The 25085-nt window shown below is 45.6% G+C and overlaps 1 protein-coding gene across 3 annotated transcripts in view; it reads left to right on the forward strand.

The window, feature by feature from the left end:
• Positions 1 to 25085, forward strand: part of KIAA1217 (KIAA1217 ortholog) — a 295044-nt gene that overhangs the window by 59740 nt on the left and 210219 nt on the right. For 2 of the 3 annotated variants that reach the window (XM_009909065.2, XM_054171454.1), the window contains exons 1-2: positions 11856 to 12093; positions 18656 to 18942. In XM_009909065.2, coding sequence (XP_009907367.2) covers positions 12024 to 12093; positions 18656 to 18942 — 357 coding nt within the window. In that variant the 5' untranslated portion in view covers positions 11856 to 12023. Of the gene's footprint in view, positions 1 to 11855; positions 12094 to 18655; positions 18943 to 25085 lie in introns of those variants that run through there. The other variant, XM_054171453.1, reaches the window with a different exon arrangement.

Raw genomic sequence — 25085 nt, forward strand, 5'->3', positions numbered from 1 at the left:
CTTCTTGTACCTTGCCAAGCGTAAGAGCAGTTGCAGCAGGTCAGCTTAGAGATCCAGTCCAACAACCTGTCTCAAATGGTGATGCTTATCTAGGGGAGAATGCAGGATCAAGGAGAGTATGTAGTGAAACTTTAGGAATATCCTCCCAGCAATATGTGGGTGAGAGATCACTTGAAAGAAGCCAAGGATTATGTCTGTCTTTTTGTTGAACAGTTCTTAATGAATTCTTTTCTTTTCTTTTCCCCATGAGCTTGTTTGGGGTTTTTTTTAACTCTTTTAAACTCAGCAGTGTTCTACAGCAAGAAGTTCCCCAGCTTACCAGCACTTCTGTAGTGCTCTGTGAAGCTGATATTCACATCTATGTATTTATTCACATCTATGTTTAGTCATAAGCCTGCTTGTTCCATTTGATGACCCTGCAGGCTATATTGAGGGAGACAATGCACAGCCTTTCCCTATTCAGCTTCTCTCTGTCACTCATGTTTATAGCCCTCAAGCAGATGTTTTGAGTCATCTGTTTGCAGAATGGAGAGTCCTACATAATTTAGTTGTTCCTTGGACAGAAACTGTTCCATAACTTTGATCACCCATGCTGCTGCCTTCTTAATGTTTCTATTTCTGCTGTATCTGTTCTGACCTGGAGTGAATTAACACCGCATGCAAGATCCAGAACACGGGGAGGCTGTGGGCTTGGACGGTAGCACAAGGATATTATCTGTCTTGTCCACTATTCTTCTCCTCACATTTTCCAACATCTGTTTGGTTTTGTTTAATCACTAATGAGCACCCAGCTGAAATGTTCATAAAATGTTGATAACCTCAGTGTCTCTTTTTGAGCAGTAATCGTCTGTTCAAAGCCAACGTGCGTCGCTTCACATTTATCTGCATGGGGTTTCATCTGTCATTGTACTGCCTAGTCAGGGGATCATGTGAAGTCTCTTCTTCATAATGAGCTCTTGTCTTCACTGAATATGGTAATGGTCTCAGCAAGCTCTGCCTTATACCTACTCTTCCATCTCACGACTGAGTTGGAAGCAGGTGTTGATACACCAAGTTGGGAGCAGGTATTGATCAGTTAGAGGGTAGAAGGGCTCTCCAGAGGGACCTTGACAGGCTGGACAGATGGGCAGAGTCCAACATGATGACATTCAACAAGTCCAGGTGCCAGGGAAGTCATTGTGCCCATGCACTCAGCACTGGTTAGGCCACACCTTGAGTCCTGTGTCCAGTTCTGGGGCCCTCAATTTAGAGGGGGCATTGAGACACTTGAACGTGTCCAGAGAAGGGCAGCGAGGCTGGGGAGAGGCTTTGAGCACAATCCCTACGAGGAGAGACTGAGGGAGCTGGGATTGTTTAGCCTGCAGAAGAGGAGGCTCAGGGGAGACCTCATTGCTGTCTACAATTACCTGAAGGGAGGTTGTAGCCAGGAGGGGGTTGGTCTCTTCTCCCAGGCAACCAGCACCAGAACAAGAGGACACAGTCTCAAGCTGTGCCAGGGGAAGTTTGGACTCGAGATGAGGAGAAAGTTCTTCCCAGAGAGAGTTGTTAGCTGTTGGAATGTGCTGCCCAGGGAGGTGGTGGAGTCACCGTCCCTGGAGGTGTTCAAGAGGGGATTGGACGTGGCACTTGGTGCCATGGTCTAGTAGGCATGAGGTCTTGGGTGACAGGTTGGACTTGATGATCTTTGATTCTATGATTCTGTGACTGTTGAGAGCTTCCTGAAGCAGTGCTTTCTCTGTGATGCCATTGGTAATCTCCCTCCCCTGGGAAATTCTGCTCCTGCAGGGGTTTTCCTATCTTTATTCAGTATTGTTATCATTGAGAGGATCTCATCCCTTAGTTTCTTTACCAAGAATGCCCTGGGGAAATCCAAGGGAACCATCTCTGCTGGCTGTCACATGTCTGTTTTCTCACTGAGCTGGGAAATGGAAATGCACTTCCTGCTTCTGCTTTCCTCAACCCATACGGCTGTGTGTGCCAGGCTCTCCATGCAACATTTCATTGTGAACTTCACAGGACCACATTTGGATTTTTCTGCTTGCCCAACACATCCACATGTCAGTCCTGCTGGGGACTGACATGTCCTGCTTTCTGAAGTTGGGGGAAAGTGTTTATGGTTCTTATTTTAGCTCCATCAGCAAGAGAAAATTACAAGCGGTAGTGCCTCTGTGGCTGAATTTGTGGTTCATTGAAAGCTGTGGCAGAGCCCACGAGATGAGGAGAGAAAATAATGTCTGATTTAAAATTTCAGCTGTTGGCTGCAGCTGCAGCTTTCAGAAGGCTTTTCAGCCTGGTTTCTGCCCCATTTTCTCCTAGCTTCCTTTTACTGCGAAAGGAAGCTCTGTTGCCCTGTTTGGACACTCCATGAGCTAGGCTCTTTACCAGGCAAGCAAGTTTGACTTCAGCTGTCACAGTTTTGAGCATAGGTGTTACCAAATGTACTTCATTTAAGAAGGGGATGAAGATACAAACAATTCTAATCAATATTTTTTAGTCTGCATGTGTAGCAGTTAATCCTGCTTTTAAGGAACACAGAAGGTGAATGAGTTAAGCTGTCTGCAAGTGGCTGAGGTTTTGTGTTTTAAGGAGATGTCACTCCCTCCATGAGCTAATAGCCTCAGAATTCACAGTTACTTATCATATATCAAACAAAGCTGCTATATTCCTTCAGCTGGGGACAACTTCTGCAAGATGAAGGGGAATTAGTCTTTAACCAAATAAAGAATACCTGTGGCATGGCAGTCCCATGCTGATGAAGACAGCTGGGCAACTGAAAACATGCTACCTTTCAACAGCTGAGGCTTTATTCATGTCTTGGAAACCCTCCTGAGATTCGCATGGAGCCATGAAGAAAAGGTATTTAGTGCTGATTTGCAAAGCACTGCCACAGTTTTAATGCCTGTGACTAACATCAAGCGCAGTGTAAGACAGTGTTGAAAAAGGACCTCATGCTGCCCAGGAGGCCCAGCGTTGCCTTGTCCTCCAGAGGAATATTTCCCAGACTCTTAAAGTCAGAAGACCACCCAGTCTTTCACTTGCAGGGTGGGGAAAACAAACAAATTACCTTCTTTGATGGCTGGGAAAAGAAAGTGATTGATAATTACTGCCTGTGGCATTCCACACACCCCCACCCCCACTTGTGGGATTCAGCCTGTGTTTTCTGGCTGTGTTTAGGCACTTCTTTAGAATCATAGGATCATAGAATCCTTTTGGTTAGAAAAGACCTCTAAGAACATTGAGTCCAACAGTCAACCTCAAACCACCATGGCCATTATTAATCCATGTCCCAGAGTGCCATGTCTACATGTTTTTTGAACACCTCCAGGGATGGTGACTCCACCACCTCCCTGGGCAGCCTGTTCCAATGCCTCCCCATTCTTGCAGGAAAGAAATCTTTCCTGATATGCAATCTAGGAAAACTATTCAGATTCAATTGGTGTCCAGTTCTGGGCCCCTCAATTAAAGAAGGACATTGAGACTCTTGAACATGTCCAGAGAAGGGCAAGGAGGCTGGGGAGAGGCCTTGAGCACAAGCCCTATGAGGATAGGCTGAGGGAGCTGGGATTGTTTAGCCTGGAGAAGAGGAGGCTCAAGGGAGACCTTATTGCTCTCTACAACTACCTGAAGGGAGGTTGTAGCCAGGAGGGGATTGGTCTCTTCTCCCAGGCAACCAGCACCAGAACAAGAGCACAGCATCTCAAGCTATGCCAGGGGAGGTTTAGACTTGAGGTGAGGAGAAAGTTCTTTCCAGAGAGAGTTGTTAGCCATTGGAATGTGCTGCCCAGGGAGGTGGTGGAGTTACCATCCCTGGAGACGTTCAAGAGGGGATTGGATGTGGCACTTGGTGCCATGGTTTAGTAGAGGTGTTGGGTAACAGGTTGGACTTGATGATCTTTGAGGTCTCTTCTAACCTTATTGATTCTATGATTCTAGATGTTAGATGTCAGATCTGTAAAGCCTTCTGTCCTCATTTCCATTCTGCAGACTACCTTCTGCTCTTAGGTTTTTCTTCCATAGCCCTGGACAGAGGAGAGCTCTGGATAGAGCTTCTCTACCAGGATCCAGTTATTCTTGCTCTGAGCAAGACTCCTTGCCCAAGAGCAGACTAAAAGTATTGACTGAATACTTCTCATCTCATCCTTCACTTACCCAGTGCCCCCTTCCAAGGGCATTCCTACATTACTCTCTGCTGTGAGAGAGGATTTATAGGACCTTCTAAAACTGAAGTGGGGGCTTATAAGTACTATTGTCACCTTGCCTTAAAGCGATTTTGATACTTCTTTCCAGTACTTCACCCAGAATTTTCAGTGAGGTGGGTGTTGGTCTCTTCTCCCTAGTGTCAGGTGATAGAATGAGAAGAAATGCCCTGAAATTGTGCAAGGGAGGTTTAGGATGGAGATGAGGAGCAATTTCTTTGCTGCAAGAGTGGTCAGGCAGTGGAACAGGCTGCCCTGGGAGGTGGTGGAGTCACCATCACTGAAGGTGTTCAAAAACCATGTGGACATGGCCTTTTGTGACATGGCTTAATGGCCATGGTGGTGTTGGGTTGATGGTTGGGCTTGAAGGTCTTACAGATTATGGTGGGTCGAAATCACCCCCCAACTAATCTGGAGAAAACTACCCCCAGAATAAAATTGCCAGAGCAGCTCAGTTTGGGATGGAAGCAAATGAAGCTCTATTTACAGGCAAGCTCCAATCTAGAAATATGAAATGCAGTGAATATGTACAAAATAGACAATATTTGTACACCATAGATATATATACAATGTATAAACAACACAGAACCTCCTCAGAACCCCTGGGTGGATCCAGGGGACCCTTCACCTCCTCCCCTACTCCCTGCCTCCTTCCTGTTACCTCACACAGTAGTTAAAACAGAGATACCCCTGGCAAGGCCACGGAAGAGAGAGAGAGGGGAAAGCTGCAAGCAGAAGCGACAGAAGAAGAAGAGAGAAAGAACTGTTTATGCCTCTGCTCTGTATCCCCATTGTCAACCCAATGAATTATATAGACCTCATCATTGTTTTCCTTTTGCATCCAATGGTAATTTATTTTCAGCCCCTGCAGTCAGGGACTAGGCTAGAGTTCCCCCTCCAAACTGCAACAGAGATCTTTTCCAACTGAAACATTTCTGTCGTTCTGTTTGCAAAGCCACCTTATGCCAGGTGAGGCATGAGAGCTGGTAGTTACAGTGGTGACTGCTGCAGGGTGGAGGATCATGAAGTCCTGCTGCTGCTGGACATGATGTGCCTGAGCTGTCAGCTCCAACAGCCACCTCCATGGCCCTGCGTGCTGAAATGCCCTCAAATAACAGCCCTGTAGCACTGGAGAGCAGCTCTTGATACCTTTAATCACTAAAGCACACTGCTTTGTACTTTTGCAACCAGATCCTGCAGAGATCCATGAAACCAGCAACAGTCAGTCAGTGTTTCAGACGTTAATTCTGTGCTTCTGGCACTGGTACAAAGTTGGACCACTTTGAATCCAAACTCTTACCGGAGCTCTGATTGAGCGAATTCATCCAAAAGGGAACTTATCAAAACCAAAATGCTTTACACAGGGGAGAAATAGAATTTGAATGTAGAGCAGATGGACTTAAAAGTGACCTTCTCCCCTCCCTTTCTTCCACCTCCCTCAGAAACAATTCCCTGCACTGTTCCTTCCCACCCACATACTGCTTTTTATTTGATTAAACTCCAGTGATTGAAATTTCCGCTATGTAAGGCACATTTTCCTTCCACAGAGCTATTTATCTGGTACCTTACAAAACAGATGTTCATATTTTCTGTTCCTGTGTTTGCAGGCTGACCTCATCCCTTACCGTAGGTGATCCTCTGTGGCCAAGTGTGGTGTGTTGGCCAGGCTGGCAGGTGTGAGGAGGAGCTGTAGCGTGACAGGCTCTTCAGTTCTGGTGGCAAGGCACTGATATTGATGCCTGCTTGCTATGCTGGGATGACAGTGGAGAGGGGGTAAGAGTCTGAAGTGACTTGAGCCAGAAATGTGCATCCTGCAATCATGTCCATTTGAATCACAGAATCATAGACTCAACCAGGTTGGAAAAGACCTCAGAGATCATCAGGTCCAACCTATTACCTAATACCTAACACCTCCTGACAACTAAACCATGGCTCCAAGTGCCACATCCAATCCTTTTTTGAACACCTCCAGGGATGGGGACTCCACCACCTCCCTGGGCGGCAGCTCTGTTTCACCTTGCCTTGGGTAGCAGGAAGGGAAGTTTTGGTGAAGTGTGCCAAGAGTTAACTTTGTTGGGGTTGTTCCACATTAGAGAGGGAAGTAAAAGCTATGGGTGAAAGAGAAGAATCACCTCTTTTTTGTTGGTTTTTGTTTGTTTTGTTTGTTTTTCCCTCCCTTCTTAAGTGTTAGCATTTCTTTGTGCAGACCGCAGCCTCCTGTCTCAGTTTGATGCTGGGCACACACAAGTGTTTACTGCTTTCAGACCTTCCAGGAGGAGGAAGGAAACAAGACTAAAGCTTGCAAAAAAAGGAAGTCTAACCTATTTAACATGATGTAAGTGTCCAGGTGGGAGAGCTGTAAGCTTGAGCAAAATGACTTTTGGAGTGAATGAAGGATGCTCTGTTGCTTGGAGATGAGTAAGGCACAGCACAGTGCTTGTTGGCAGGAGGTGGGCTGGGGTACTGTATCCTTAATTGTACCTGAGGGCTGGGTGATGCCAAGTGACAGGCGATTATAGCTGCTCCCCAGAGCTCTAGCTGAAGGAAAGATGGATGTATCTTCTGCCCAAATATCTCATATTCAGCCTCTTAGTGACTCTTCTTAATGGTTGTTTTAGTGATTAAGGCTCTTGGCACCACTCTCAGTCTCTGAACTTCTCTGGAGAGCTGAAACCTGTAGGTCTGACAAATCTGTTCTGGAGAGAAGCTTATACTCAAGTTTTTGGTTTTGCTTCAGCTGGAGTGTTTCTGTTTCACTCCTTGGGCTACCTTTTTCTTGCAAGCATGAGAGTTCTTAACTGGACTGGAATGTACAAAGTCTAAATATTGAAGGTCCATGGATTTTTTTAACAGGCAAAGCAATTTCATGATAAATAATCCCAGAGGTTTCATTAGACTGTTTGTTATCAGAACTTTTATACTCCAGTTCAGGTGTTTTCCTTTAAATTAACCACTGAATAGGTGAACTACTAGCATTGCCTTCGGAAAAGGACCCAGTTGATTGATGAAGTCCCTTACTGAGCAGGTGAGACCAAAGGATGATAAAGCCTTCCTCCACATCTGAAATCTGATTCCTTGTTGTGCCATACCAGACAGCAGACAACTGCTTTTGAAATAGTATAAAAGTCCTTCCCCTCAGACCTACTCACGTGGATTGCTGTCAATAGACCTCAGAGATTTCTGTTCTTTCAGCTTGCACAGGTGGTTGGCTGCTGTGAGATAACCTTTGATAATACCCTACCCGAACACAGGCCTTTGCTCTTAGAACTGTAGAATCGTTAAGGCTGGAAAAGACCTCTTAAGATCATCAAATCCTACTGCCAGCCCAGCATCACCATGACAGCTGAACCACGTCCCACAGCACTATGTTTTTTGAACACTTCCAGAGATGGGGACTCCACTACCTCCCTGGGCAGCATATTCGTATGCTTGGCCAAAGGACTGAATTCAATTTTAAGCACTGAGAGACCTGCTGAGGTGGATTGCAGCAGTGAAGCTGCTGGCTGCTGTCCCCAGTAGAAAGCAGAGTTTCTCCACCCTCTGTGCTGGTTTTACATATATTTTTTAGTTACTTTCTCCATCCCAAACCTGACCAGTTGGCAGCTAATGGCTACCCACAACTCCCTGGTGTGGAAGGGAAGTTTCCTGACCTGCTGGAGCATCCTTTTGATGCTGCACTCCTCAAGGGCAATCTCTGGCTGTGTAATAACTGGGAGAGGTGCTGCAGCATGACCCACTTGAGTGCTCTTAATTCCTTCCAGGCTTCTGCCTCACCATTCCATGTCCAATATTTCTTTTGTTTCTGGACTGTAGTAGGCTAGACAGTGTCAGGCTGGCTTCTGTAGAGAGCCTTCAAGGTGTTTTTCTCAGTGGCTCCATGATTTCACATGGACACTGAGATAGGTCTTTAATTGCAGAATGCTTCTTCTGATTTAACTATTACAAATTAACTTCCCTCTTTTTTCCCAGTTGTGAATAATTGCTACAGCCATGGAGTCATTGTTATATATATACATTATAATGTTGACTAATTGAGCACAGCCAATGTTCCTTAATGTTTCCTCTTCCACACATGCTAAATCCAGAAGTGTTTAAGCCGCTCTGGGACACTAATTTTAAACACAATTAAAACAACATAACCTGCTAGCAATTATTCTCTGTGCATTGTTTTGATATGGATGGGTCTGGATCTGAGCAGAGTAATTAAAAGGAAGCACTGTTATTGTTGATCCCACTGATAAACAAGCACTGATTGCATGCTGTGAACTGGTTAATCAAGTTTATTTAACCTGTCCTTAGTGATTCATCCCAGTGACTGTGCTGGGGAGCTCTTCCTTTGAGCCTAACAGTAGAATGCTTCTGGCTGGCTCCAGTTTCTCAGCTGCCAAAGCAGTTTCACTAATTCTTTGAATCAGGCTTAGGTAATATCTTCAGGAATGGCATCATTACATACATTAATTGAATCCAGTTTGGGATCAAGGTCTTTTCCCTTTGAGACCTTGCTGTCCCGACTGTTGCCTGTCTGGAGCAGCAGCAGAGGTGGTTATATTTCCTCTGAGGCTGGGCAACCTCTTTGGTTTAGTTTGATTCTGATGGTACCACAGTGTGCCACATTTAGTCTCACCTTTTGCCAACGCTCTCTAATTCCTCTGAGAGACTGCTTCTGAAGCTGCAGAAGTTCTCCTAAGGTGACACCTAGTTTTCAAGTCACAGGGTCCAGAATCAAACAGCCAATCTCTCTTAGATCACCTCTGCATTTTGGAGGTCTGTGTTGCTCAGGCCCCTTAGCAGCATCAGCAGTACCGTGTAATGTCATCCTCAACAGTGGGAGCATCTTGCTGTGGCCATAAAAAGCAACAGTTCCAAAAGAAGGTTGTCACTGTCTCAAGGGACAGCTAGCTGCTCACTTGGACATGTCAGTGGGGGAGCCTGGAGCCCAGCTCTCTGGTTTGTGCTCTTGGCTGTGCAAACTAATGGTGCTAGCTAACAGTAGAGATTTTTATTTTAATGAATTGAGGTTTAGCCTCAAAACTAATTTTCTAGGGTTTTTTCCCCACCCAGGAATGGAGGTAGAGCCTCCAAAGGCTGAATGCATTGATTTTGATCTTATTAAGGCTTTTAGTATAAACCATGCTGAGCTCCAGAGCTAACTTAGTTTTTTTACCAGGCTGCAAGCCCACCTTCCTTTTATACATTTGTAGGCAAGCATGGTTTATGCTTTCTGGATAAGGTTTCTGCACTGCATCCAAAGCAGTGTGACCAGCAGGATGAGGGAAGTGATTCTGCCCCTCTAGTCTGTTCTTGTGAGAGCGCACCTGGAGATGGACCCCACTGCATCCAGCTCTGGTGCCCACAGCATGCCAGGGATAGGGAACTACTGGAGCAGGTCCAGAAGAGGACCATGATGATGATCAAAGGTTTGGAGCACCGCCCCCATGGGGACAGGCTGCAAGAGTTAGAGCTGAAAGAAGAGAAGGCTCTGGGGAGACCTTAGAGCAACCTTCTGGTGCCTGAAGCGGGGCAGCAAGAAAGCCAGGAAGGGACATTTTACAAGGGCTTGTAGTGATAGGATGGGAAGGAATGGATTGAAGCTTGAGGAGGGCAGATTTAGACTGAATGTTAGGAAAAAATTCTTTACAGTGAGGGTGGTGAGACACTGGAACAGGTTGCCCAGGGAGGTTGTGGATGCCCCCTCCCTGGTGATGTTCAAGGCCAGGTTGGCTGGGGGCCTTGAGTAACTTGGTCTAGTGGAAGGTGTCCCTGCCCATGGGACAGTCTTTAAGGTCCCTTCCAACCCAAAGCATTCTATGAATGTATGAAAAATGCCCTTAGTTCTCTAAGTCTCAGTTTCTGAGCCCTGTGTCCAGGTAATGTCTTGGTACAGCTTTCATGTGGCTGCTCCAGGCAGCTGCCCTGGCTTCCTTTTCCCATCAGGGGTTTTGGAGGTTTTTTGGACGTCTCTTGAAATTGTTGGTGTTCATTGATCACTATTCCTATAAGAGCCCTCTTCTCCTTCCAGCTGGCTCTGCATGGAAGTTGCAAGGGGCTCATCATGCTCATCCAGGGTCTGGAAAACGTCAGTGTTAACTGCACATTCCTCCACGTCACAAAAGGCAACATCAGATAGATGGGATGGCTGGCCATCGCCTCTCCTAAAATAGTCCACAATCAGAATGAGCAGGAGCAACCCCTGGCCAGTAAAAACATTAATCTGAATACATATATTGCAGGCAACTATAGGAGTATTCTGTTGGGAGCACTGTTCTGCAGACCTTAAATAGCATTTTGAATGTTTAGGTTGTATTTTCATCTTTTCTGTGTTTTCTGTGCCAGATTCCTGGGAGCTCTGCCAGACTCCAAGGCCATATAGAATTAATTGTGAAGAAGGAAAATAAATATTTCTGAAGTGCTAGAGAGTATGTCTGTCTGCTCTAATGAACAATAGTTTTGTTCATTTATCAACCATGCATTGTAATTCCCTCAAATGGTGGTTCTGTCTGGAAGGGGGAGGGTGGGGCCATGAGGAGAGCGATTCTCCTTGAGCTTCTCTATTGAATTTGTATATACACAAAACATTTCTGCATTCAAGGATCTAAGTAGCTAGGATGACATTTCTGCCAGATAGAGACAGGGAAGCAAGAGAAGGGGAATTTCCCTAGGCTGTCTGGACTGGGTAGTGGAGAGGTCATTGCAAGCAATTTAGCTGATGTTACGTTGAAGTCAGAGTTGAAGAAAACTTGGAAGATCAGATTGTGCTAGGCCTGTTTCAAAAGACATCCAAGACGCTGACTGCTATCTGGTGTTGCAGTATGAGGTTGATTTAAATGAGAAATTGCATATTTTTATTGGTATCTCAGTTATGCTTTGTTCTTAACCTAATTCAGAAGTTGTGTGTGGATAAACTTTCTGGTCTTGATGCTGTAACTCAACACTCGGTCTGCTCCGCCATTTCTGGCTCTGAGTTATGATTTTGATAGACTAATTTAGTCTGATATTTTCCACTAAATCAACACATGTGGCATCTGTTGGAATCTGTGGGATTTGATCTCGTCCTTCGCAGCCACATTACTTTTTGCCTCCACAGCCTGGTGGATCTATTGATGCTTATGCAGGATTCCAGGCTCTGATCTGCCAAAAGAGAATTAGTGCTATGTTTCTATATACTTTGCTACTGAGGCTGCAAAATCCCTCTTAACCGAAGTCACTGCTTACATATTGCTACCATTCATTTTTATTGGCTTCACTAAAGTTGAATTCTTCTATCTTGATTTCTACCCCCCCACCCCCCCAATTCATTCTCTGAGCAGCTTGAAAGAATTCAACAGAAAACAAAACCTCAAAGCTCTTTATATAATGAATTACTTTTAAACTAGACGCTCAAAAAGACAGAGGAGCATTTATCAGGAATGTTTGTGGGCTTGGTGGTTACGAGCTTAAAAAAATATTCTGTGGAAAGGCTTTTGTCCCATGACAGAGATTTAAAAGGCTACGGATTCGGATTCCAGCAGAGACTCAGGCCTGTAATCATGTTTGCAACGTTCCCTTTCATACGGCTGCCTGGCTGCAGCGGGAAGCGAGCCGGCTAGGGGCGAGCCGGCAGCAAAGCCATCACCTGTTGGGGCCCAGGGCTCGGGGGGCGCGTCCGGCCGCTGCCCGCTGCCCGCCGCCGCGGTCAGGAGCCCGGGCATGCGGGGCGCTTAGCGGGGGCTTGGCACCAACGAAAGGAAGAGGGTTTTTTTGCCTTTCTCTTCCCCGAGCCTGGCGCTGACAGTCCGAGCGCTGAGCCTTCCAAGTTGGAGCGAGGAGCTTGTGCCGTAGGCAGGGACAATGGAGGAAAAGGAAAGCCAGAAACTTGAGCTGTGCCTGGCGTGCTCCACAGACAGCAGACAGATGAAGGGTAAGTAAAGAGAATCAGGCAAAGATGGAGTTACATTTACACGTGCCCCTCGGTGCCGATTTGTGGGACTGGAGGCGGAATGCGGTGGGGGGGAAAGGAAAAAGGCATGTGTGTCTTGTGGGCTGCCTGTGCTAATGGTTCTGCAGATTTCCCTAATGCACCGACTTCGTGAGTGTAACTTTCTCTTCAAAGAGGTTTCTGTCTGAGCTGGAAAGTAGGGAGCATGCCGAGTGTTGCTGTCACAGCTGGCAGGACGCTGCCTGGCGTGCAGGGCGCTGCTCCTGCGAGGGGGGAGGCATTGTTTAGTGAGTGTCCCCTATCCCTTCTCATGCTCGGTGTGCTTCACCTAGGGCAGGGAAACAGCTTTTCTTCCCTGACAGTGGGCTTGAGCTCATCCTTTCCGCAGGATGGCTCTTGCGAGAGGGGAGATTCACGGCAGACTGTCACAGGGTTAGTTTACTTTGTGCGAAACCGGTTGGGTTTGTTTTGGAGTGGAGCCAGGGACTGGTGAGCGTGGTTTTCACGGTGGGTCAGCTGTGGTGGGCTTCTACACTCACTGCTGCACTCCGTATTTTGTCTAAAAGTGAATGAAAACCATTTCCTGGTGAATTCTATGCAGGCTGTTCCACGTGGAGCATAGCATTCAGGTAGCATGACAAATACCTCATCTAATCTTTAGCTGTCCAAGTATTTGTGAAGCACCTGTGACCATTCCCAGTTTCTGTGTCTTGTATTCCTTAGAGGCACTTCAGACAAAGTTGTGCTGCTGTGCTTCTGTGAATTAAATAGTGCCTGGGTGGAGGTACACGTGGGTTTAAAAATCCCAGACAACATAATAGTGCCTAGAGAGAACTTAGGAGAGAAAACAACAACAACAACAACAACAACAAACCTCTTTAAAAAGCAAATTTTAACTCTTTTTTCCCCCCCTTAGGGCTCATTAACTGCTTGATACTCTTTGAAATAATGAAGTTTTTAAAATGGGCAATGCAAAGTCACATACATCTGTCTGTAAATGTTTATGTTTAGTGGGATGGAAATCATCACTTCAATGATGTGTCTTCATAGAAGGATGGGGGAGGAAGCCTTCAGTAACATGTTTCTACTGGAGGAAGCGACCTGAGATACAGGTGGAGGTAGAAAAAGAGAGGCCTGACCAGGCAGACTCTATGAATGCCACAACATTTTGCATGCTGAAAGCTCATAACCAAATGTAGTACTTTGGCCCCTTAAGCTAAATTTGCATTTGAAAGTTCCTTGTAAAGAGAGCACATTTAATGGCAGTGGGATAAACTGGAAGGATTCCAAATCATCTCTGCTTTACTGCTAGCATAAATCTAACGGAGGTGGCTTTGGCTCACGCTGTTAAAACTGTATTCTGTTTTAAACTCTCAGTAGTGAATGTAGTTGGTTGGCTTCAGGGCTCAGTTTCACAGTATCAGGATGGGTCAAGTCCATAGTTGGTCCTTTCTGAAAGGGCTCTGACAATGTTCCTCTCTTATGGCACCTGGGTTGCAAAACAGGACTATTAAAACCCCCGCAACATTCAAAGTAATGAAGCATAGTGACTGTCCTGACCTTTGCAGACTTGATGGAGGGGGTGACTTAGAAGAATTCCATATCAGGACATGGTGAAGAACTTTTATTTCCTTTTTCTCTTTATTTTTAAATTTTTCTCTTTTTGTTCTCTTTTCTTTTCCTTGTTTGTTTTGGGGTGGGGTTTTGTGTGTGTGGTTTTCCATTCTTTCTTTCCCTTCTTTCTTTCCCTTCTTTCTTTCCCTTCTTTCTTTCTTTCCCTTCTTTCTTTCTTTCCCTTCTTTCTTTCTTTCCCTTCTTTCTTTCTTTCCCTTCTTTCTTTCTTTCCCTTCTTTCTTTCTTTCCCTTCTTTCTTTCTTTCCCTTCTTTCTTTCTTTCCCTTCTTTCTTTCTTTCCCTTCTTTCTTTCTTTCCCTTCTTTCTTTCTTTCCCTTCTTTCTTTCTTTCCCTTCTTTCTTTCTTTCCCTTCTTTCTTTCTTTCCCTTCTTTCTTTCTTTCCCTTCTTTCTTTCTTTCCCTTCTTTCTTTCTTTCCCTTCTTTCTTTCTTTCCCTTCTTTCTTTCTTTCCCTTCTTTCTTTCTTTCCCTTCTTTCTTTCTTTCCCTTCTTTCTTTCTTTCCCTTCTTTCTTTCTTTCCCTTCTTTCTTTCTTTCCCTTCTTTCTTTCTTTCCCTTCTTTCTTTCTTTCCCTTCTTTCTTTCTTTCCCTTCTTTCTTTCTTTCCCTTCTATATTGTTTTCTATTTTCTTTTTATCTTCTTATCAATTACATTACAATCCATTACAGTCTTCCTGATACTCCTGGGCATACTGCTTCCAGGCTGCAGAGCTGGGCTTTCCTGTAGCTATATCTTCTGTGGTAATGGGTGATGTTAAGAAATCTTGAAATGTGTTTTCAGATTGGAGAAGCAACTGAACCGTAAGGTTGACTCAAGCCTTTGATAACCAGAGCCCCTCCCCTGTCAATCAGCAAGCCCTGCTGTTTGTTGCCCTCCAGACTTGCTACTTTATTGAGCAGAGGGAGGGAGAGAGGGAGACAAACTTATCTCACACCTCTGTGTTTTCCCTTGGCTTCTCTTTACTTCTTTTCCAAGGAGGGTACTTGCATAATTCATCCTCTTTTGCTACCCTTTGCTCCCTTCTGGGAACCATCACATGATCCTTCACACATTTCACAGTTATCTGTGGGGATTGATTTTATAGGTCTATTATCTTCAGTTGAAAGATATGGAAAGTTTGTCCACACTATTATTGAGCAACTCCAGGATCCAGAAAACCTCTCTCTGTTTCTCCTCCCTCTAGCACTGTGGCTGACACAGTAGCTGTGGAAGTTTATGTGTCCCAAGCTATACAGGGAGTGGGTTTCACCATCCCAGCTTTCAACCCTGCCATCAAAGTCAGTTGTCCCTATCTAGGAAGTGGTCAAGGAAGACTTTTTCAGCAGTTACTAGGGGGAAAACCAAATTCAAACACGACAGAGAGTTTGGTTTGCTAAGGGAGGTCACGCACTGCTGTGTGCTGTAATGCTGCTGAATGCCCAGGTCAGCTCGCTGGCAAGGCTAGCAATTAGTTTGCATAGTTTACATTCCTTTCTTTTCACTGGTATTTATACAGTATTTTCCAAATATATGAAAGAAAAATAAGAGAAGTTGTTGGTCTTTCTGATATAGCATAAGAAAAATGTTATTTTTGATTCCTTCTCAAGGTTTCACTCAATAACAAATAGTGGTAAAACACTTTAATTCCTGTGTCTCTTTATATTCCAAATAATCAGCTTGCTCTTAAACCATTGAAATGATTGAATTGCAGAGTAGGTAAAGGCTTTGCATGAGAGAGTTAGGACCCCAAAGTCCACATTCATGGTCTCTCAGCTGTGTTTTCCAGTGCAGGTTTGCCTGCCTTCTTGAGAAAGTGCCTGCCACCACGTCAGTGATTGAAGCTGCTGCTGTGACCATACTTTCAGGGCTGATACCAAATTGCTGCACTCAGTCACCCACCCTCACACTGACTCCTTTGAGCTCTAAGGAAATCCCTTATTTATGTCTGCTGCCTTTGTTCCAACAGCCTCAGGGATATAACCTCCAGGCTCTTGGTGCAACAAATTAAAGAGGGTAAATTCTAGCAAGCTTCATCCTCCATCTTTTTGCTCCTGGTAAAATCCATTTAAATGACTGTGCAGCCTTCAGACTCCATTTTGACTGAGTGTATCTAGAATGGCCATGCTTACCTCTTGCAAACAGAACTCTTCTTTTTGCCACTTTTCTCAAACAAGCTGGGTGTACCTGGCAGGTGGTGCTCTGAATATTCAGTAATCAGTGAAGTTGAAGATGTTTTAATGGAGTTCTGCTTGAGAAAGTTGAGTCTGTGGAAGTGTGCTTTGGCTGGGGGGTTGGACTAGATGATCTCTCAAGGTCCCTTCCAGCCCCTAACATTCTGTGATATACATGTGAGGCTGCTGCTCTGAGGGTTTAACAAGGATTGTGCTCCCAAGAAGGTCTTAGAAGGTGCTGTGGAGAAGTGGTGGGGTCACCATCCCTGGGGGTGTCAAAAAGCAGGTGGACCTGGCACTTCAGGATGTGGTTTAATGGCTATGGTGGTGGTGGGTTGCTGGTTGGACTTTATCTCAGATGTCTTTCCCAACCTTAATGATTATATAATTCTGTCATTTTTCAGTCTGTGTGAGAGTAAAACTTACCCATGAACCAAACCTGCTTCCAAAGTCGTGTCTGGATCTGTGCTCATCAAGCACGGTGCCACCTGCAGTCTTGGCTCCCGTGTCCAGTTCTGCTTTCAGGATAGGTTGCTGTGAATGGAAATGAAAGGGTGCTGTTGAAATTTTGGAGTCCTTGAGCATTAATAGGAAGCTTACAGAAACATGCAAGTCTTTGAAGACCTTCCAGGGCCCAGTCCTTGTGAAATCCGAGGGAATTGGTTCCCTGTGTGAATTGGTGGGACGTCACACCAGCAGTGGCTCCACGGAGAGAGAGAGAGGATTTTCATTTTATAACACTTCATTACCAGGGCTTGACATTAGGTGGGAGTTGGCAGGTAGCTGACAGCATATACCAGAAAGCTGAAGAATCCTCCACGTAAATTCCTGAGGCGAGTGGTAGGCAGCATGTCAGCCTGGCTGGATGGTAAAAAGAAGCAAGTGGGAGCCTGTTTCCAAACAGCAGTGCTGTATAAATGGCAGCACATGAGGGGGATGGTTGCTTGCATGACTAAGGGCTCTGAAATGGAAAGTGTTAGATGGAGAGAAATAGAAATGTGTTGAAAACACCTAGAGGATACAGCTTCCTGCTCCTGTGCAGGTGATGCAAAGGGTTAAGGCTCACAGGCATCTGAGCCTGTCCAGGAAAGATGGGAAAGGCCACATCAGATTTGGAGAGGCCTTTTCAGTACTTCTGATTCTCTTTTTCTTTTTTTTTGCTCCCTTTGCTGACAAAGGAGTGAGGGAATTTTCAAAGGTATTGGGTAACAAGGCTCCAGACAACACTTTTTCAAGCACCAAAGGGTTCATGTTACCCAGTTACCTGAAGATAAGCCAGCACTTAGGTACCCTCAGTGTCTGCTTATCTCTTCAGAGTTGTCATCATGGTCTTTGGTCTTACAGCTGTCAAATTTCTCTGAGGATTTTTTTTTTCCATTTTATATCACACAAAATTGTCTTTTATGCTCTTAAGAAATTCTTTACTGAAAAAGTGATGTAGTATTTTCCAGTCTGCTGTCCTGAGACGTGTAAAATCCAAGGGATATCCATGAAATCTAAACCCAGCCCCCAGTCAGAAATCAGGGGGGTGGGGTGGGGAGAAGCCTCCAAAACTCTCTTATTATTTTGTAGGTGTTTGAAAGCATGTTGCAAACACACTGAGAGGAGATTAAGGATTTCAGATCTCCTCGTCAAAGGAGTTTTATCAGTTGCTATCTTTTGGATCGTGGTTATGGGGCCATTAAGTGTACTGGAGCCTATTGAAGAACTCTGTTTCTTCTGGTGGCACGCATGTAGATTTTAAAGGTCAGGGAATAAGGGTCCTGTCAGACCTTCTTTTCAAGTCAGAGCAGTTCAAGATGATACAAAAGGAACATCTTCTTCAATGATGCTCACTTTCCTGTGAAGCAGTGCTGTGGCTTTGTGTGTTAAAAGTACTTTTAGTCCTGTGCATGGCTTAGAGAAGTGATTCTTTGCAGGCCACTTCTTCCAATATGTACATGCCTAATGATGCAGAGCATAGACTCATAGCATCACAGAACTGTCAGGGTTGGAAGGGACATCAAGGATCATCCAGTTCCAACCCCCCTGCCATGGGCAGGGACACCTCACACTAGATCGGGTTGCTCACAGCCGCATCCAGCCTGGCCTTAAAAACCTCCAGGGATGAGGCTTCCACCACCTCCCTGGGCAACCTGTTCCACTGTCTCACCACCCTCCTGGGGAAGAACTTCTTCCTAACATCCAATCTGAATCTACCCATTTCTAGTTTTGTTCCATTCCCCCTAGTCCTATCACTCCCTGACACCCTAAGAAGTCCCTCCCCAGCTTTCTTGTAGTCCCCTTCAGATACTGAAAGGCCACAATAAGTTCTCTTCAGAGCTTCTCTTCTACAGACTGGACAGCATCAACTCTCTCAGTCTGTCCTCATAGCAGAGCAGTTCCAGCCCTCTGCTCATCCTCGTGGCCCTTCTCTGGACACCTTCCAGCACCTCCAGATCCTTCCTGTAATAGAGGCTCCAGAACTGGATGTAGTACTCCAGGTGTGGTCTCATCAGAGTGGAGTAGAGGGGGAGAATCACCTCTCTCAACCTGCTGGCTATGCTTCTCTTGCTGCAGCCCAGGCTCTGCTTGGCTCTCTGGGCTGCAAGTGCTCACTGCTGGCTCCTGCTGAGCTTCTCATCCACCAGCACCCCCCAGCGTGCCATTGAACACGAACAAACTTGTAATAGAACCTAGCTTTGGCATTGATGGTTTTCTTACTGAGGCGAATGTGAGGGTGAAGTTCTTGTGACCTACTGTTTGGGTTTGGTTTTCTTTCAGACCAGGCAAAGCCCAGTCTGCACGTAACGTCGCTGGACGATGCGGAATGCCTCCGATCTAAAGAGCTCCTTTCGGCGCCCGGCACTCACCCTGCTTCTAGCTCAAAGGCAACCCGCAACATCCCTCGAAGACACACAGTAGGTGGCCCTCGCAGTTCCAAAGAGATACTGGGAATGCAAACCTCAGAAATGGACAGGAAGAGAGAGGCCTTTCTTGAGCACCTGAAGCAGAAATATCCCCACCACGCTACAGCAATAATGGGACACCAGGAAAGGCTGAGAGATCAGGTATGGACCCCCCATTTCTGTCTTGCTTTTGTCTTTTTGTTATCAACAGTCCTTCTAACTCCTACAAAGCTGAGTCTTGCTTCCTTCCAAAAGGTGAGAATATGACACAGCATTAAACAGATTCTTTTGATGTAGCCCCAGTTTCAGTCAGTCCCTTGACATCCAGGGAAAGGATCACCACAACAAACCTATTCAATATCACCTCCAAGTTGTTTGTTGAAACTGACATTTTTGAAGCGCTTTTTCTTTTTCTTGAAGAGTCTACACAGAGAAAGAGATGAAGGTGAGACTCTTGATCTTAGTATAGGGGTCTCTATGTGCTTTTCACAGCTGAAGGGAAAATGTGGAACAGCTGTTAACTTCTGTTACACTTTCCCTGCTGGCACCGCTGCCCGGGAGAAAAGAAAATAGCTGTGGAGCGTGTCTGTGTGCTTTAGCTGGCTCTGTTACCCTTTCATTTGTTTTCTTCTCTGGTTTGGAGTCTTTTATTACAAACAGAATGGACTTATCCACAGGTATCTGCCTCCTCCAAGCTGTTTTGACATCCACATAGGTCCGTCAGCAGCATACCGTAAGGTGGTTTGCTTCTCGCCTGCCTTCAGTTGGTTTTCAGCAGTGCAAAGCAGATGCAGGGTCAGAGGAGATGTGACATGCTGATGTATTTCTCAGAGCAGGTGGAAGCTGGTGTCACTCCGCCTTCTGAATTCAGCCTAACTCTGGACTCTGGTTTTGGGTGCCATGCTGGAGTTTAATCTGTTGAGGCAATCTACCTTCTACTTCATAATTAATCTCTTTGTTTCTTTTTCCAATCAACCACCAGCACTTAGAGTTCAGGCTCCAAAATCTCGTGTGTATGACTAGTTTAACAAATGACTGACAGCAAAAGCCTGCATAAAAAGTTTTCTGGGGGTGCTGTAGGTTTTTCAGCACTACCAGCAAATTGATGCTCAGGAAGCAATAAAAACAAGCTGGCAAAAACATTGTACTCTGTCACGGGAGTTCTGACTGAATTCCCAGCCTCTTTTGAAGCTTTGCAAACCTCTGGAGATCAGACTCTTGTTACAGGTTTGGAGAAATTGTCACTTGGTAACCTCCCCCCCCCCCCGCTGCAACTTCTCTTTGACACTTCCTAGAGATCCCAGGTGCTGTCACTGCCTCAGAGCACAGCTGCTAGAATCCATGTGTAGCCACCTAAGAAACTGCTGCAAGAATTCAGCCCTAAGGAGGATGATCTGTTCCTTAGTCTTGAACAGTTTCCCTCCTAGCCTTAGTCTTGAACAGTTTCCCTCCTAGCCTTAGTTTTGAGCAGTTTCCCTCCTAGCCTTAGTTTTGAGCAGTTTCCCTCCTAGCCTTAGTTTTGAGCAGTTTCCCTCCTAGCCTTAGTTTTGAGCAGTTTCCCTCCTAGCCTTAGTCTTGAACAGCTTCCCTCCTAGCCTTTGAAAGTCTCATTAATGTATTTTTCCCCTTTCTTCCCACTTATCTCTTCTATGAACTTCAGTGACTGTGTGGAATGTGCTGGGGTGGTGGATAAAGATAGCATACAAATGAAATAAAGGAGGTTGGGGGCGGGGATGGGGGGGGGGTGAAATCCAAAGATTAGATCTTTTGGAGTCATGTAAATATTTAGTTCCAGTGTTGCAGACACTGCAAACCCAGTTTGAACAGCCTGCAGCATTACACCCTACACATTTTGTAATTTGAGCCTTTTCTGAGGGCAATAAATTACAGAAGGAATGCAGTAACTGTTCCTGCTATTTGTTTAAAATGTGTCATCCTTGGCTAATTTATTGAGGGTAGAATTCATGCAAAAGTCTCCTGCTTCTATTTTTTGATAATTAGACTTATGTGCTGTATGTGAGGAGTTTTTGAGATCATTTCAAACCCAAAATAACTTTAAAATTGCTATCAGAGCATCAAACAGTCCTTCTTGGGAATAGGAAAGACTGAGAAATTCCATCCATTCAGCACAGCTTAAAGAAAAAAAAAAAGAAGAAAAAGGGAAAAAAGATATTATGAACTGGGTGAGGCCACATTGTGAACAGGCAGAAATAAGTTGCAAGAGCTGACTGTGAGAAATTTCCTTGGTTGAAATGTGGTGTACCAACAGCCTGGTGTATCAGATGCAGCAAGATTGAATTTTCAGGCGGTGTGTGAGGGGCTTCTCATAGGGGTGTCCAGTGAATGGACAAGGGGGAATGGATTGAAGCTGAGGGAGAGGAGGTTTAGACTGGATCTCAGGAAGAAGTTCTTCAGAATGAGGGTGGTGAGACTCTGGAACAGCTTGCCAAGAGTGGTTGTGGATGCCCCCTCCCTGCAGGTGTTTAAGGCCAGATTGGATGAGGCCTTGGGCAACCAAGTCTAGTTGAGAGGTGTCCCTGCCCATGGCAGGGAGGTTGGAGCAGATGACCTCTGAGGTCCCTTCCAACCTGAGCCGTTCTATGATTCTGTGGTCATGGCATTACAGGGCTTTTTTCTTCCTGAGTGTGTCTGTGTGCACACACACACCTATCTCTGTGTTCTGCGTGCAGGTTTGAGTGTGTGCCTGTACACCTCTGTGTATAGGTACACATAGGGGTGTGTATATATAGACACACAGCTATATCTGTGTGTGTATATATATGTGTATGTACTGTGCACACTTACTCAGCTGCTCCATGAGCAAGACCATAATATAATTTTGCTTTGGAGGGTGTACATGTGTGTTTAGCATACATACCTCCCTTCCCCCCTCCTTTTGCTATGTGTGTGTGTAGCAGTGGTGCAGCAAACAAACTACATACGTAAGCATTAGGGAGTCTGTGTGTGTAACATACACACACACACACACACATATATATATCTCACATACAAAATCTGTAAGATGTCCAGGTTTCTTTCCTCCCTTCTTACTTCTCCATCTGCTCCAGTATTTGGAAAGGGGCAACATTTAGTTCCCCAGCAGGAAAGGACTTGGAGGTGCTTGTTGACAGCCATAGGAACATGAGCCAGCAGTGTGCCTGGGTGGCCAACAGCATCCTGGCTTGGCTCAGCGATAGTGCAACCAGCGGGACCAGAGGCGTGCTCCTGCCCCTGTACTCAGCACTGATGAGGCCACACCCTGAATACTGTGCTAAGTTTTAGCCCACTCACTGCAAGAAAGACATTGAGATGCTGGAGCAAGTCCAGAGAAGAGTAACAAAGCTTTGTGAAGGGTCTAGAGAACAGGTCTGGTGAGGAGTGGCTGAGGGAACTGGGATTGTTAAGCCTTCAGAAGAGGAGGCTGAGGGGGGACCTCATTGCTCTCTACAACTCCCTGAAAGGAGGTTACAGTGAGGTGGGGGTTGGTCTCTTCTCCCTAGTATCAAGTGATAGGATGAGGGGAAATGGTCTGAAATTGTGTCAGGGGAGGGTTAGATTGGAGATTAGGAAACATTTCTTTGTTGCAAGAGTGGTCAGGCATTGGAACAGGCTGCCTAGGGAGATGGTGGAGTCACCATCCCTGAAGGTGTTCAATAAATGCATGGACATGGCACTTTGGGACATGGTTTAATGGCCATGGTGGTGTTAGGCTGAGGGTTGTACTGGATGATCTTAGAGACCTTTTCCAACTGAAACAATACAATGATTCTGTGATTACCCACAGTGAGAATTTTCCCCACTGTGGGAGATCTATAGTAGTTAATGCAACACCGATGTCAAATGGTGAAGCTAGAACATAAAACATTCCAATAGTCAGAGTCAGAAGATAGCTTCTTGGACATGATATAATTTATCTTCTGGGTTGCTCTGAACCCTGTCAGGTCCACAACCAACATAAATGGTCCTTAAAATCAAGACTGGTAATTGTCTGCTTTGTTGTGGACTTGTCTTGGGCATTTTACCTGTCAGTATCTGAGCAGGGCAAACTGACTCCTGGTTTACAGAAAATAAACAGCAGTAAAAAAATATTTCCTCTTGTCAGATCATACTGTATCACCTTCCCCAGCAACTTCTGCTCTGAATGTTGTCCATATCTTCCACTACATATTAATGGTTTCCTCCAGGCTTCGTTTATTCACATAAATCCCTCCCTGGATGTGCCTCCTGTTTCTAGCCTTGATAACCTGCTACAAGTCAGCAGCACACTGATGGCCAGGTAAAATGCCAGCAGGGATTAGTGATGGTTAACCACCGTGGTGACCTGAAGCCTCCCAGCTGTGCACACAGCTCAGCCCTCCTCCCCCCTGCAGGTTTGTTGCCCTCTGTGATATCTTATTCTGGAAAAGGAAGCTCAGAGGCAGGGTCTGTCTTTATTTGCACAAGGGCCTTGGGATTCTGCTGCAAAGGCAAATAACCTGCAGCTAAGCTGGTCTGTATGGTGAATCGAGGTGTGGGTAGTTCCACCATGCTTTGTGCACCCCAGAATGCCCACAGGCACCCCACGGTCACAGCTCTGCACCTCACAGCCCTGCAGCTCACCCTCTTGCTGCAGGTTTCCCCCCCCACCCCAGACAACCCTGCAGCTGGGCCCCTGATATCCCTCCACCTGGAAAGATGAGGAAGAAAATCTTTTTTTATAGGTAATGCAAGTTTCTGCAGGATCTGTGGATGCCTTGTCTCTGCCAAGGCTGTCTAGGTTAATGAAACCAAGGTGCTAATGTAATCCCCAGGAAAGTTAGGAAGAAAAATGAGAAAGGAAGGAGGGAAACAGTCTCAGTCTTCTGAAGTCTGAGGGGGTGTGAATCATCTGCTGCTAACCTCATGGCAGGACGTGGTCACCAGTGTGGGGCTGACTCCAGTCAGCAGAGAAGGAAAGCGCAGGAACAAGCGTAAAAGCTGGGCCAGCAGCTGCAAAGATGAAAAGGAGTTGGCAATAAAGAGGTTAAAATGGTAACCTGGCCGTGGGAGGGAGGGGGGAAATCTCTGCCATGAACCTGTTTTACAAGTCACCTCTCAAAAAAACACACTTCTTTCTGAAGGGCCCAGAGCCAGAATGAGCGTGTAGAAGGGTTTTCAGAGCCGGAGCTTACCAGCGTGGCCGAAGTAAACGAGCTGGAAGATGTTTGCCACAGTTTTCTTTTGTTGTTGTTGTTTGACTAGGAAGTACACTGGGAGGTGTGGAAGGGTCAGGAACAGCTCTGGTATTTCAGCCAGTGCTCTGTGAAGAGCAAATCTGCTGGAGAATAAAATCAGCTTTCCATTACTTTTAGAATAACCAAAACCCTTCCAGTGCCTGTGCGAGGCTGAGTGCCTGGAAAGTGGTGGTTGAGAGAGGGCTTTTTTTTTCGGTTGTGCTCAGCTAGGTCTGAACATGACAGGTAACTCTGGCATCTGGGCAGGTGTGGTTAAGGTTACCATGGAGATCCATGATGTCATGCTTGATAGAGCATGTCAAGACAGCTAATCTAACATGTAGATGTTCAAAAAGTCCCATAGGCCAGGGCTAAGCTTTATGCAAATAACAAAGTTAGGCTGCAAAAGGGCGAAAGAAAATACAGCTGAGACATGGCTGTGCTCTTTACCTGGCAGCTTGGGAGGATTATCACTGGCTTCATCATAAATTAAAACTTTTTTGGAACTAAAGGGAGAGGATTTCAGACCATCTCTGGCTGCACCTGTGGAGCGTCTCACATTTCGGTAAATAAGCCTTTTCCTTTCTTTCTTTCTCTGACCTTGCTGGGGGAAAAAAAAAAACAACACCACCCAAATGCTTTGGAAGCTGTGGAGTTTGCTTCCCCACGTTGTTCCTCCTGGCAGCAGGGCTGTGTCAATACAGCGAGCTTTCTGGCATGGCACGTTGCCTTTCCTCCTTCCAAAGTGAGCTCTTTACTGAATGAGCTGCGAATTCGGGATGGTTCGAAAGGCATTGTACTGTGTTATGCTGATTATGTGAATCATGCTGCAAAAATGTCCTAGGTAGTGTTTTGGAGGAGAAACCAAGAATGGAGACACTGTGTATTTATTTGTAGATTACTGCCAGATGTCTCTTCTTTTTCACTGTTAAATTAGAACACCCCCCACCCCCCACCCCCAAAAAAAAAAGAATTACAACAGCATTTATTGCAGCATTTGATACCTGAAAGAATAGTGAAGTTTTGGGGGGAGGTATTTTTTGTTCAGTGGATTCTGCTATCAGCCTGTTGAAGTGACTTTTGAGTTTGTGCTCTGATACCATGGGGTAAAGC

Source organism: Dryobates pubescens, chromosome 21 (genome assembly GCF_014839835.1).
Source record: "Dryobates pubescens isolate bDryPub1 chromosome 21, bDryPub1.pri, whole genome shotgun sequence".
In the NCBI taxonomy this organism is placed as follows: Eukaryota; Metazoa; Chordata; class Aves; order Piciformes; family Picidae; genus Dryobates; species Dryobates pubescens.